Here is a 14,188-nt window from a genome sequence, read left to right as displayed (position 1 = left end):
TTCTGAACTGCGCCTTTCTCACTCAAACGCCGTGTTCGTACTCATCCAGTTCACTCACGTATATCGGGCAACCAGCTACCGCTTCGAGACTGTGGCTGTCGATGCACCTCAAGGCTGTCCCTTCCTCACCGCCGTCTTCTTTTCGCCCACTGTCTCATTGAAAGCAAAATATGTGTTCGGAGATACCGACATCTTCGACGCCCGGCCAGTCGATTCCTTTACAAATCCACTCGAGATGGCCTCGACAACACGTCCTACCCCGGGATCGCTGCCGGACCCAGTGCCAGCGCGGACGACCCTGTCACCTTTCGAACTCTTAATTACCTGCAACCCACCCATCCTCCGATCACTCCTTGCACAGATTCCGACTGAGACCATCTTCCGCCTGTACCAGACCTCACCCTACCTACGAGACTTCTTCGCACGGTCTCCTACCTCTTGGCGGTACATTTCATGGCGCCTGTACCAACCAGCTACTGCCACGACGACTATCACGGCCAGTGGGGCTATTGGGCAGAGGCAGTCCAGCAACTATGCCTTGGACCAGATCATCCTGACGGTCATAAACCCTTTCAGCACGAGGCTAGCTAGTCTTGAGTTGGACAACACCGCCGTGAGTGGGACGACCTTGACATCAACCGTGCTTATCTTGAGGAGAGAGACACTTCTACACGTCTCGGTCCGGGGTTGCAAGAACGTCTCTTTGAAATACCACATCAACCCGTGGCTAACCATGCATGCTTTGGCCCGAAACACGCCAGACTCCAAAGGTCCCCCACCCGGCTTCGAGACACTCGCTCTGAAGAGTCTTTACACCTACAGATGTCGGCATCACAGAAGGAGGCCCTACCTCCCGAGCAGTCTGGCGCGCAAAGAGAGCGATAGTGAACCGACGCATGAACTGGTAACTACATGCCACACACTCGGGATTTGGACGGATACTGCCTGGTGCACCACACCCGGGGCACGATGCTACCGCCGACGAGGGTACGTGAAGATGCGCATGCCACAGGATCCGAGAGAAGTGTGGGTGGTTTACGACCGTCTATGGAGGAGTCGGAATTGGCTCGGAGCCGTTGAAAACCCAAGGGGCAGCAATCTAGCCAGCAAGAAGCGGAAACGAGATTGCAGGAGCTGGGAGTACGATGAGGAAGGTATGAATGGTGAGCCCCTTGGGACAGGTCCAGAGGGGAAAGTCACTCCCACGCACCTGCGGGACTCGCATCGGAAGTTCGTGGAGAACATCACTTGCCAAAACTGTGACGCCCAAATATTGGAACGGTGTGAGCAGTGTTCAGTCATGATGCATTGTGCAGGATGTAGAAAGACACTGTGTGCCAGCTGTGCCTTCGACCGCCCTTATCTACGAAACAGGAACTCTCGCGAGGAAGACAGGAACAAGTTCTGGTGGGCCCCCGGCTGTGCTGTGTCGCCCTGTTCCATGCAAGATCAAGATCTGCCATCCCTTGCAGGAACCAATGCGAATCAGCTTGCCAATACCAACAGTCTACCCAATCTCAAGTTCAGGTGGTGCTGCACGGAGCCGTTATTTTCCGGAGGTGGTGGGATCACTTACAGCAACAATGCAGCTCGAGACATTGATCGCATCCGAGCGGCGCCGCTTCCACGTGGACAAGGATGGGAGGATCCTGAGTTCAACCCTGACCGACCAGCCGGACCAGAAAATGTTTCGAACCAACCAGGCCCTGGCGGCCGATGGCAGTCCATCGATGGCTTGTTCCAAACGGTCGCAACCCTCGCTACGGGAGAGCATCCTGCCGTGTCTGTGCCCCGGGTCTTGTGCGACGATTGTCACAACGCGGGTCACTGGAAGATAAAATGCAAGGCTTGCGCCACTCCTATCTGTGTCAAGCATGACATCAGTGATCGTCTGAAAGCTAGGATATGCGGATACAGAGACCTCGTGCTTGAAAAGCAGGAATACAAGTCGAAGCTGACGGCCGCGAAGTTGCTTGCGACCCTGATGAAGCAACGAAAAGGCAAGCAACCCGCACGAGAGCAAAACAATATGGAAACAGAGAGCACTGTCAGCACTCCAAGGGCTGCGCGAGCCGCCACAATGCCTGCGTCCACAGTCGTGCCAGTGGCTGTTTCCGAGGTGGTGGCAGATACCGCGGAGCCGCTTCGTCCTGCTGAGGCCAGCATCGCGGCGACGCCGCTGCGAACAGCTTTGGCAGATTTTGACCGGCCGCCACGGCCACTGTCACCCGTTTCGGACAGTACCAGCCCTCACTCCCGATCAACGTCTCCTGCACCCTCGGCCCATTCCATCCCAGCGACACCTGAGCCTAACTCCGTACCGCGACGGCCTCCACGTCCTGCGATCCCCTCGGGACCCAAATGGCGAGGTTGCCAAGCAATTTTCTGTCCAGCAATCCGTACGGCTCCAGGCGATCACAGGAGACGTTGCACAGCACCCATAGACCAGTGTGTCGGATGCAAGGTTTACATTTGTGACGACTGCAGTGGCTCTCTAGAGCCGCCGTGTCCATGCAAAGGGTGCCAACGACCACCGACAGATGAAGATAATAGCATGACCATCATGCCAGCCACCACCCCTGCCACTAGTACTGCCTTGTTCTTCTGCCCTAACTGCCGCTGGGACAGGATGGTTTCCGGAAAATGCAAACGAAAATCGGAAGCGTTCCTGAAGGCTCAGTCGCAGTCGATGAAAAGACTGAAGAAGAGAAAGGATAAGATGCGGAAACCACTCGAGGAGAGAAGAATGAGTCAGGCGGCTGCAGGGAATCTTTCGGCCACAGAACAAGCAATCGAAGGCTTGGTCGAGTTCTTCACAAGTTTAAACATGCAGTATCCTGGCGCGATAGGCCCGCAACAAGCGGAGTCGAGCAGTTCATCGCAGCCGGAGTCAGCGTCACGGTCGGACGTATTGAGCAACAACCCCGATGAGATCCGAGAACTAGAAGATATGGGCGCCTTGGCCCGAGACTTGATCCGGCGCATCCAGCGCTTGAGAGATCAATTCCGCCCGGGATCTCTAGCAGCCCAGGCACTACCAGATATTCGCGTGGAGGAGGGGGTTCAGACAGCTGCACAGACAATCGCAGGTACCGCGGCTCAAAGTTTAGCACATGAAGCTCTGGCAATTCAAATGGCCGCGGATATCGTCAGTCCTCATCGTGCTGTGCGCCTCCCTCCGATCCCAGCGCCGGATGGGACGGCCAGTGCGAATGCTCCTGGTTCTATGCCGGCACAGAGCTATGATCTCAGACAACTCATCATGCCAGACGAGCCGGAGTTGGCTCCCGACATTGAAGAGTTAGATGATGAAGATGATGGGCAATTTGAAGATGGAGGAACGAGCACGGAATGATAGAAGCAAGCAATATTGAGCTTGGGCTGGGGCGATCTGGGGGTGGAAAAGTATTTCATCGAGCTGTTCCTGCATAGAAGCAAGCGAGGTTGGGAGTTTAATACAGTGGGTACTCCGTACAATGGGACTATTCACAGACGCAAGACCGACTGATTTGATTTTGACCTTGAACCATTGTCATCCGGGGGGAATTACCGTCGTGGAGTCATCTTTACAACCTCCTGCACGTCGTGGAACCCAGCGTCGAGCATTACTTTGTCTGTACAGATGAGCCATGCATAGGCCACGTTGAGAGTTCACACATGCGTGCTCGCTCGTTCGAATTCCTTGCCGCTGTTCCATTCTCACCTGAAGATCGCCATATCTACGACCGATACAATCATAGGTCCAGTACATGCGGTACATGTGGTACATGCGGTACATACGGTACATGCAGTACAGGCGGTACATGCAATACCTCTCCAGCACCCGTGCTGCATACCTACGTGGACCTTAGACGGCAGGCACCTACGCAAGCCATGCGTACAGACAGTACAGTATCTTCCTTGTCCGACCCGTTGGATCGAGTAACTGCATCTACCTCAGATAACCACCTGCGGGTACAGAGACGAATCTACGTTGTACGAAGTACGGAATACAAGGTATAAAGTGTAAACCGGCGGCGACCCGGTCGCTCGCTACAGTACCTAGTTGTCCACGATCAAAGGTACTGTACCGTGCCATCCACGACATTCATTCCACACGGGAACAGCGGCAGCCTGGGCTGAGTTGGGCCTAGAAGAAAGTCAGAGTGATGATGCCTGTACACAGGTCGCTGTTCGCGGTAAGGAGCACGGAGTGCGCAGTAGATAGTACGTAGTAGATAGTACGTAGTAGATAGCACTGGATGTTTTTTCACCCATCGAAACTCTGCACACCGTTCTGTTTACCTACTATTTCATACGATAATTGATATTGACATTGACATCGGCTTCGAAAATCGATACCTTACTAGTACTGACTATATCGTCGATTCATTACCTATACTGACCGCGTGCGTGCGTGCGTGCGTACGTGCATGCGCCCGAGCTTTTTTTCCAACTTTTGATATACACTCCATCCAAGCATACTCGCATACTCCGTATTAGACAATTCCGTTCCAGTTCCAGTTCCAGTTCCGATTCCCGTTCCATCCGTTCGTAGTCCTGCCTGTACTCCTTCCATAACCTAGGTATGCGTACCTAGGTATGGCCCGGGAGACGCTCGCCGCGCCGTTTGCAGCAGTGTGCTGTCTGTACTGTACTGTGCTGTGCTATAGCTGTACTCCGTAAGGTGGTAGATAATCAGTGCAGCATAACTACCTAGGTTAGGTAGATACCTAGGTAGAGTAATCGATTGCCAGATAATCTGATCAAGCCGCGATCCGTGGGTTGATGTTATGGCTGGGTGGGCGGCTGGCAAACGCGACGCACGCCTGGGTGTCCTTGGAACTCGGAAGAATATACAGTACTCCGTAGATACAGTGTTTATCGCCTTGTCATGGACGTTCTGTGTATATGACCTGTGCCATCTCATCCAATCGCCCTGGACGAGTGGCAGAATATCGATTGCAGGGAATCCAAGCATGAATATCTGTTCGGTTATCGCGCTATACAACCAGCGCCAAGGCAGTAATGCTGGTCGACTCGTTCTGGCCAAATCGTCGTGTCCAAGTGTCTTCAAAAGCCGACTTCGCCGAGGTAGTGCTAGCTTGTGCTTACTTCTTCCCGCGCTTGGGCACCTCTTCCGGGAGATACCTCGAGGTCACATCGTCGGCGAACAACTGCATATCTCCCTTGCCGCCCATGCCCATGAACTCGGCCTGCTGCCGATTTGCTGCGGGATGTTCCTCTCTCGCGATCCCCTCCTCATTCTTAGACGCTTTACCCGTCTTCTTGGCCCCCGCTGAACTCATGACGTTCTTACCAGCTGGATTCTTCTCCCATACTTTCACATGAGCGGGTGAGCCAGGAATGTGGCTGGGTTGACCTTGAATCGGATGACCGCCGTTGAGCTCAACGACTTTGCTCACTTTGATGTCGTTGATATTAGCTAGCAAGGTGCGTTCGCGCTGGATTTTCCGCTTCGAAAAGTCGAATGCACTCATTTGGCCGGTCAGACCGTCAAGGGAATCTGCAGGGTTGATGTAACCGGCATTTCGGGTCCAGGGGTGCTCTAGACATTGATCGATGGTGATGCGTTTTTCGACGTCGACTGTGAGCATGCGATCAATCAGGTCGAGTGCTGGGTCGCCTATCGAGTCCCAGTAGGGTGAAGGGTAGTCGAAGCGACCCATCTTGATCTGTTGGGCAAGTGTGTATGGGTTCTCCCGTGAGTATAGTTCGTCGGAAAAGGGTGGGAAGCCGCACAGGCAGATGTACAAGACCACGCCCAGTGACCACACATCTACTGCTCTGGTGTACTTCCGATGTCGGGTGTTCTCAAGGATCTCCGGCGCGACATCTAAGAGCGGTTAACAAGTGCCTGGCCGTTTAGAAGGACATATACTCACAGCTTGGTGTGCCGCAGAGCGTCGTCGTGAAAGACTCCTCTCCTATAATCTTGGCCAACCCAAAATCTGCCAACTTGACGGACAAGTTCTTGTCGGTCAACAAGATGTTTTCAGGCTTGATATCTCGGTGGACGATGTTTCGTTCATGCAGATACTTCGTCCCCTGGAATAGTTGGATGAAGACCTTGCGCGTCTCGGCCTCGGTCAGCTTCTGCTTGGTCACAATCAGATTGAAGAGTTCGCCTTCGGCAGCCAGCTCCAGGACCAGATATACTCCATCAAGCTCGTCGAAGGTCTCTTTCAAGCAGAGAACGTTTGGATGGCTGACACTCATCAGGACGGCAATTTCTTGCTCCAGGCCTTCAGTCTGCGACTTCTGCGACTCTCCCATTCGTCTCTCGAACTTTTTGACCGCGAACTTGAATCCTGTCGATCTTTCCACGCAGAGGAAGACAGTTGCAAAATGACCCTTTCCTAGTTGCTGTAGTATCCTGTATCGCGAATTGAAAGCACTAGAATCTCGATTTCTCGGGTAACGGAAAACGAATCTCGCCTCGTCCAAAATCGTGATTTCGTCGCCATCTTCGAGCTCTCGTCGCTTGTTGCGGCCCAGCAATGCTTCATTGACAAAGGTGCCGTTGCTTGACAAATCTTCAAGAATGGCTATCATATCACCGTTGCGCGACTCGTTGAAAATCAAGCAGTGTCGATTCGATACCGTCGGGATATCAAGGACCATGTCACACTCGGGGTGTCTCCCGATCAGATACCCACCGGCTGGGAATCCTTTCTCGTTCTTCCCCTGCTCGTACTCACTCTCTGCCTCAATCAGGTCCTTCTTGCCTCGTTTCTTGCTCTTGACAGTCTGCCTCGATACTTCGAGTGGTCTTGCTGGGGCGGGGCAAAAGGCTCTCCGCTTCATCTGTAACCGATGGCCATTGTCGGTCAGTGGGAATAAGTAACCCCAGGTACCATCCTCGTCAGTCAAATCAGGTTCTATATCCCGCGGAGGGTATATGAATTGTGATAATGGCTGCGTGTCTTGGGGAGGCGAGGACTGAGGAAGCGCCGGTGAGGCTAGGGGCGTGACATGGCGGATTTGGCTTGGTCGGCCTTCTGGAGGAGTTGCTGTGTGCTCCTTGTATTCGGTGGCGGTGGACTCGTGGTTCGTCAAGGGAGAAGGTAGATAATGGTTCTTGAGCGGTGTCTGCTGCTGCGGATCTTTCTGGGACTGTGAGGAGATTCTCTGTGAACGACGAGGCTTTTTGATTTCCTGGTCGTCGCCTGTGCTGCGCTGTTCCAGCCGTGTCAGACCCAAGGGGACACATAAGATGCGATCTTCTCACTCTATTGCGCTTCAGGCTGCTCCTCTCCGTCTTGGGAGACATGCCCCCCTAACCGGTAAACGAGGGCGGATTAGCACCTTTCGGATCAACCTCTTCGGCCTCAGACGGATCTTCGAAGGAAAATTCGACGGGTCCAAGACCATCCGTGCCTTATCAGGCTTGGAGTATCACGCTCCAGCTTCTGAGCCTGGCTTGTGCCTTTCTCTAGCCGTTGAGGTCCGAGCGGAAGAATGGGCTAAGACGAATATGCTTGTTGAAGGAGACCGGAATTCAAAAACGAGGAGGTTCGCAACGCGCAGTTGCAATTGGAGCGCAGCCGCAGCAATTGGTGAGCATATCACGTGCTGTGGACTGGGCGCCTGGGCGCCTGGGGAGCCTGGACCACATTGGCCGCTTAACTAGCTACGAACAGTGTAGCCCCGAGCCCAGCTAATAGGCACGCCCAATAGAATTGTCTCTACTCCCCATGAGCTCCATCGATACGAGGTAACTCGTACGAGCATTGCCGCTTCGGGCCAAGGCCAACAAGATCGCAGTGGAGACCCCCGTCATCATGTTTCCTTTGATTCTTCTGTGACTTCTAATGTGGCCTTACCAAGTCGCCGCCTATGCTCTGACGCGGCCAGCTACGGCGAGATGGACGTGTACGCTGTCGCTTCCTTCACACCTACTATTGATTTACTAACATCATTACAGCGGCCATGGAGGACTGCGGCGGCTGGCCTTCTCCAGACTCGCGGCCCTCTCTTCGGTGCGGTCGTCGACGCGAGAAGCCGACTTCAAACGACTCACCTCTTCGATGCCCTCGCTCAAAGCCTCGGGAGGTGGCGGCATCTTTGATGGAGTCCTTCGCTCGATCGCGCCCACGTCTCGGGTGCCCATGAGCCATCGCGAGTTTGACGTGCTGCTTGCCCTATGCGCCAGCGCTCACGACCTACATGATCTCTCGCATGCCGACCGCCTTGTCAAACAGTTGACGGCATACCTTCCCGAGTCTTACTCGCAACTATTCTCCCCCTCGCCATTCATTCAGGAAATCCGACCAGCCCCATGGACCGCTCTCACGTACCAACTCACCACGGCTCTCCTCGTCCTCGGCCTCCGATTCCCTCCGCTGAAAGAAGCTGTGTCGGCTAGCATCAAAGAATATGTACAAAACTGGTCCCAGTCAGCTTCTGCTCTGACTTCGCTGAATGTCGGTGAACAAGATGAAGAGCAAGGAACCGAGACTCAGGAGATCGCAGCGGCCACGGTATCCTTGATTGGGTTTCTGGATGCCGCTGCCATCCATGAGAATTTTTGGACTGCCTATGAGAGAGTCGAGCTCATCCGGAACCTAAAAGAAGCTCTTTCGGAGCGATTCCTCATAGCCCTCGAGACTGCTTCATCAGCCATTCGAAACTCGGCTTCCTCCGAGGCCGGTGAACGAGACTGGAGAAAGTACTTGAGGAGATTTGCTGCCCAGGGATTACCTGTCGGAGCTATGATGCTGCAGAAAGGTTTTGTCAAGCTGGTACTGGCATGCACCGCCAGAATGCTTTGTGATGAACATACAGTGCAATGCGGAGATATCCTCGACCAGTATATTGCTGGCACTCATATTAATCGCGCCAGAGATGACAGTATCACCGACGACATGATTGAATATCTGGTGGATACCATCACTGAGCAAATGCGCGTCTTGGAGGATGGCTCTGACTACCTACAGCTGAGCTCCGTGTGGCAGCAACGCCTAGCTTTTTCAGTAAAAGCATACGCACTGGAGGCATACTTGCACTGCCTGGTCCTCGATGACGATATTGCGGATGCCGAAGACCTCGCTGCATGGCTGGAAGATTCCATTGCAAACCAAGTCCAAATGACAGATTCCGACCTCGCGGATATTGTGCTAAAGAGCCTAGCCGTCGTTGCCAAGTACGTGCCCGAAGGTGCGAACAACTATGCTCGAATCCTGTTGAGATTTATTGTCCGGGGCACTTCGAGACCAGATGCGGTGACCATCGCTGCACAAAGTCTATCACATATTCTACGCATGCTGTCCCAAGATGCCGTGATCACAACAATATACTCCTTGGGAAACGTTCTCAGTTCACAAACAGGCGCAGAAAAGACCCATCAACTCCATGGCACCGCAGAAGCCAACGGCCACAGTGGGTCTATGTCGTCGACCACCCGGCTACGGACTGGAAGCGTGATCTCATTGTCATTGAGTGGGGACGAAGAGACATCACTGGTGTGCGGGAATGTTGCCCATGCCATCGTGGTCATAGCTACCGAATGCAACGACAGTAAAATCATCGCACTCGTACAGATGATGATGTTACAGAAAGTCGGGAGGATCAGTGTGGTGGTGGATGCTCACATTGTCCAAGAAGCCGCAAAGCTTTCCATTTCTGGGAAAGAGAACGAATTCAAGACACTCTTGAAGCTATACACGCGGTTGCATCACGAGGCTGTCGTCCAAAACAACACTCCCCTTATAGAAGCTGTCCGAAACGCACAGGAATACCTGGCATTGAACTTGGACAACCGTTCGCCGTTGTTCAAGATCTATGCCATGCAATTGCTGGAACGGATCCTCAGCAAGGGGGATGTGGTTGAGGGGGAATTCAAGCAATCCGCAGAGGTGGAACAGGCTGCAAAGGAGATAGCACCTCTTCTCAAGCCTCTGTCGATCTTGGCTTCCCGGAAACCTGCTCTTACAATAGAAAGCACCCTTGCTGAAGACACTGATATCCTGGCCATGGCCAGGGAAGTCTGGTATAATGTGGCTGTGCATGGGATTACTCTACAGTCGCGCATCGGGCAACAACACTACGAGGAGCTACGAGTTCTCGCAATGAACTCAATGCCTCTTGTGGACGACGACCGTGCGGAACTTTTGGAGTCGGACGTGGAAATCAACACGGTACTGAGGAGAGGCATGAATCCACAGCATATGCAGGCGCAGAAGAAGGCCTTGATCGCGGTCATACCAGACAAGGAATCCGAGATCGGCAAGCTGAGCTATCAGAAAGTTGTGTTTCTGAATGCAGTCTTCCTGGTCGAGAGTCTCCGCGCTTCTTCCGGGAGCTGTGCAGAGATTTTGGACTACTTCGTTGACCCGAGCACGCAGACAAGCCATATGGGAGCGTGCCTGAGCTCGATAGCCAACAAGGTCGTGGACAGATACACCCAAAAGGCTGTTAGTGCAAAGGAAGACGACTTCAGCGCTCCATACGTCTCACGACAACTTGCTCGAATTCTCAGTGGTTGCTGTCATCGAAGCAGTAAAATGCAAGAAGTCGCCAGAGCTGCAGCCAACCACATCATCACCTTTGCACCTTCGGCCTTGTGCCAGAAATCGGCTTTGTTCGCCTTGCTCGAGCTACTGTCGTTAATGTGGTCGAGTTGTTTGGATGCTGATACTGATGAGTACGAGTGGCGTCCTACGCTGACCTCCACTAGAGGCAAGATCACGGTCGAGCTGTCCGATGATTACGCATTCCGCCGACGTACTGAACAAAATCTGCATAGTGATGCTCGGAAATGGGTTACGATGGTCATGGGGGTGGCGCCTCTGGATGTGAAGGGCCTCCTTCAGACCTATCTCTCCGAATTCGATGATACAGGCGCATATGGCCATATCTCATTGGGCAGGTCTTTTGCTCTCGAAATGGGCTCAATGATCCCTCCAATGGATTACAGGCTGAACGCACTTGACCACAAGAACGAATCCGCCAATATTAACATGGCCTCCGATTTCATTGCTCAGTACACTACAAGGCAGGAATATCGATTCACGGGAGTGCCTGATCATCAACGAGAAAACACATACATCGATGATGCGACGGGCCGGAGGTCGTCGATGGGACGGGCCGCTGCTGATTCGACATCGATTCTACATGATGCGCTCGTTGATCTCCAGAACAGAATACTTCAGAAGGCACACGTGAGAAACTCCGAGGTCAAAGATGTGCTACGGCGTGCGGCAGCGCTCCTTTGTCAAAGCAAGAAATCTCAAACGGCGATTGTGCACCTCTTGGTCAATATACCTCTTGCAATCTTTACCAAAGAGTCCATTAAGCTTGGAATCTCGCTGTGGTTGGGTGTCATCCATGAGAACATCAGAATGGAGCCGAGGATTCTGACTGAGGTCGCACAAGCCTGGGAAAGGACTATCGATCGGAGGCAGGGCATTTTCAATCCCAAGTTCAAGCATATCGATCCATTCTATGTCAAAGAAGAATTTGCTCCATCCGACAGGGCGGCTCTGCAGAAGGAAGCACAGACGGCCCACAACACCATTTCACCGCATTTCAGGCTGCTGCAGTTCTTTGAAAGTCATTTCAACGCCATCAGGCTGGGGAGTGCCAATACTCAACGGACCTTCATCCGGATGCTTGAGCGCACTCTCCGTGGCTTCCTTCATGTTCACGGACATCCGCTTCTGCGCGACCTTCAATTTCACGTGGTTCTCTTTGCACTTCGGATGCTTAAACTAGGAACATGCTTGAATAAACTGTCCCAGTGGAAATTGAAGGATCTTATCCTGTCGGTCGGTCTGCAATGGTTCGCAAAGCCCCCTTGTTGGTCGTTTGGCGGCAACCGTCTACAACTGAAAGCCGAGATCCGGGTGATGCAAGATGTGTTGGCGCAGCTACAGGCCAGTCGGGGACCCATCTTGCCAGCATCGGCTACAAGGAAAGACCCTCAACAAAAGCAGGAGCTACTTGAAGCACTCCTCACAAGCGAAGTAACGCGGCTCAGCGTTTGGCTGTCGCCGCTTGCACACGGCGGACAGGCTGCTCAACTGGACAATCAAATCGCAGCGTTCGTCCGTGTCGCATGGGCGGAGGATCCTGCCCTGGCCATCCAGCTGGTGAGCCGATTCACGAATGAGCAGACCCGCCGAGATGTCCGTTTCCTGCTCCTGAATCAGCCAGAAAAGGCCTTGCACGAAGCCAACGCGGTGGACTTAGTGCTCGGAGACGGTCTCTCGTCGGATCTGTCCTTCCAATTAAAGTATCTGCTATACTGGAACCCAGTGAATCCTATACAGGCTGTCACCTACTTCATGCCTGCCTTTGGGAACCATCCATTCATCCTTCAGTATGCCATGAGAGCGGTCGAGAGCCATTCCGTCGATGTGACATTCTTCTACGTCCCCCAGATTGTCCAGAGCCTGCGGTATGATACGCTAGGCTACGTTGAACGCTACATCATCGAGACGGGCAAGTTCTCGCAGCTTTTCGCTCACCAGATCATCTGGAACATCAAGGCCAATGCCTACAAAGATGAAGACTCACAGATACCAGACCCGGTGAAGCCAACCCTGGATAAAGTCATGGACAGCCTGATTTCGAGTTTTTCTGGGGCCGACAAGGACTTCTTTGAGCGAGAGTTTGCGTTCTTTAGTGAAGTGACCGACATTTCGGGCAAGCTCAAGCCATTCATCAAGAAATCCAAACCAGAGAAGAAAGCGAAGATTGAGGAAGAATTGCGCAAGATCAAGGTCGATGTAGGCGTGTACCTGCCCAGTAATCCGGACGGTGTTGTAGTAGGCATCGATCGCAAATCTGGCAAGCCTCTGCAATCCCATGCCAAGGCGCCGTACATGGCGACGTTCCGGATCCGGAAAAAGAAGGAAACGCCAACCGAGGAGATGAACGAGTTGATAGAGTCAGCCCAACAAGAGCAGACTCAGAAGAATGCCCGGAGGGGCCATAGTCGCAGGAATACCAGTGATATCTCCAGCGCCGAACTGGCTGACACAAACCCGTCGACTTACGAGGTCTGGCAGAGTGCCATCTTCAAAGTTGGAGACGATTGTCGGCAAGACCTCCTCGCATTGCAAATGGTCGCCGCCTTCCGCGGCATATTCAACTCTGTCGGCCTAGACGTCTACGTCTTCCCCTACCGGGTCACCGCCACCGCACCTGGCTGTGGTGTCATCGACGTGCTCCCCAATTCGATAAGTCGAGACATGCTCGGCCGCGAAGCCGTCAACGGACTCCACGACTATTTCATCACCAAATACGGTGGCGAGCATTCGGTACGATATCAAGAAGCACGATCTGAATTTGTGAAATCCATGGCTGCATACTCTGTCATCACGTACCTGTTGCAGTTCAAAGACCGGCATAATGGAAATATCATGGTTGATGACAAGGGTCACATCTTACACATTGACTTTGGATTCTGCTTCGACATCGCCCCTGGAGGTGTGAAATTTGAGCGCGCACCCTTTAAGTTGACGCCAGAAATGATTGCGGTGATGGGTGGTGACGATCCGGCTACGTCGCAGCCATACCGCTGGTTCGAGGAACTTACGATCAAGGCATTCCTCGCATCTCGTCCCTATTGCGACAAGTTGAGTCACTTGGTGAGTTTGATGCTGGACTCCGGGCTGCCTTGCTTCAAACCGGAGACGATGCGGAATTTCAAGAACCGGTTTGTCCTAGAGAAGAGCGAGAGGGAGGCGGCAGATTTTATGCTCGGGTGTATCAAGAAGAGTGCGGCGAACGTGACAACCCGGGTGTATGACGAGTTTCAGTTGATCACTAATGGGATTCCTTATTAGAGTCTTGAGAGAAAGAGAGTGGACGAAGAGACTGGCTGTTCGAAGCGCTCGCGAGTCTGAAAGCGCTGAAAGGAGGGCAATAATAATCTGTACACATATACTGAATCAAACTCTGGAGCAAGCAAGTCAGGGTTGCTCCTTCATTCTGAAGCACGACTCCCGCTTGATGATTCTCGAAGTATTCCTCAAGTCCAGCAGGGACTGACCCAGCACTGAGATTCAAACCAATCTTTCGCTCATGATGCCACTGGCTGAAGATACATTCGTGGAGATCATCGTGAAACCAAGCCAACCTTCGCCAACATGTCCAAGATCAAATTCCATAGATACGGGAGCACCTTTAACTGCTCGATCAATAAGGGCGCAACGATCACGAAAATGAGCAGCACTTTCAA

The 14,188-nt window shown here is 53.0% G+C and overlaps 3 protein-coding genes across 3 annotated transcripts; 2 read left to right on the top strand and 1 right to left on the bottom strand.

The window, feature by feature from the left end:
* Positions 1 to 235: 235 nt before the first annotated feature.
* Positions 236 to 3,355, top strand: G647_01711 (uncharacterized protein; the record flags this gene model as incomplete). The annotated part of the gene is made up of 1 exon (XM_008725110.1): positions 236 to 3,355. One exon carries the CDS (start codon positions 236 to 238, stop codon positions 3,353 to 3,355), a length of 3,120 nt encoding a protein of 1,039 aa, XP_008723332.1.
* Positions 3,356 to 5,090: 1,735 nt separating this feature from the next.
* G647_01710 (uncharacterized protein) lies at positions 5,091 to 7,273 on the bottom strand (the record flags this gene model as incomplete). Its single annotated transcript, XM_008725109.1, has 3 exons — positions 5,091 to 5,836; positions 5,886 to 7,179; positions 7,232 to 7,273. The coding sequence occupies 3 exons, from the start codon at positions 7,271 to 7,273 to the stop codon at positions 5,091 to 5,093; spliced, it is 2,082 nt and encodes a 693-aa protein (XP_008723331.1).
* A 757-nt stretch (positions 7,274 to 8,030) lies between these two features.
* G647_01709 (uncharacterized protein) lies at positions 8,031 to 13,793 on the top strand (the record flags this gene model as incomplete). The annotated part of the gene is made up of 1 exon (XM_008725108.1): positions 8,031 to 13,793. The coding sequence occupies one exon, from the start codon at positions 8,031 to 8,033 to the stop codon at positions 13,791 to 13,793; it is 5,763 nt and encodes a 1,920-aa protein (XP_008723330.1).
* Positions 13,794 to 14,188: the final 395 nt, after the last annotated feature.

Source organism: Cladophialophora carrionii (genome assembly GCF_000365165.1).
Source record: "Cladophialophora carrionii CBS 160.54 unplaced genomic scaffold supercont1.1, whole genome shotgun sequence".
Lineage (NCBI taxonomy): Eukaryota > Fungi > Ascomycota > Eurotiomycetes > Chaetothyriales > Herpotrichiellaceae > Cladophialophora > Cladophialophora carrionii.
Note: the sequence above shows the minus strand (reverse complement) of the source record. Positions and strands in the feature narration are given on the sequence as shown.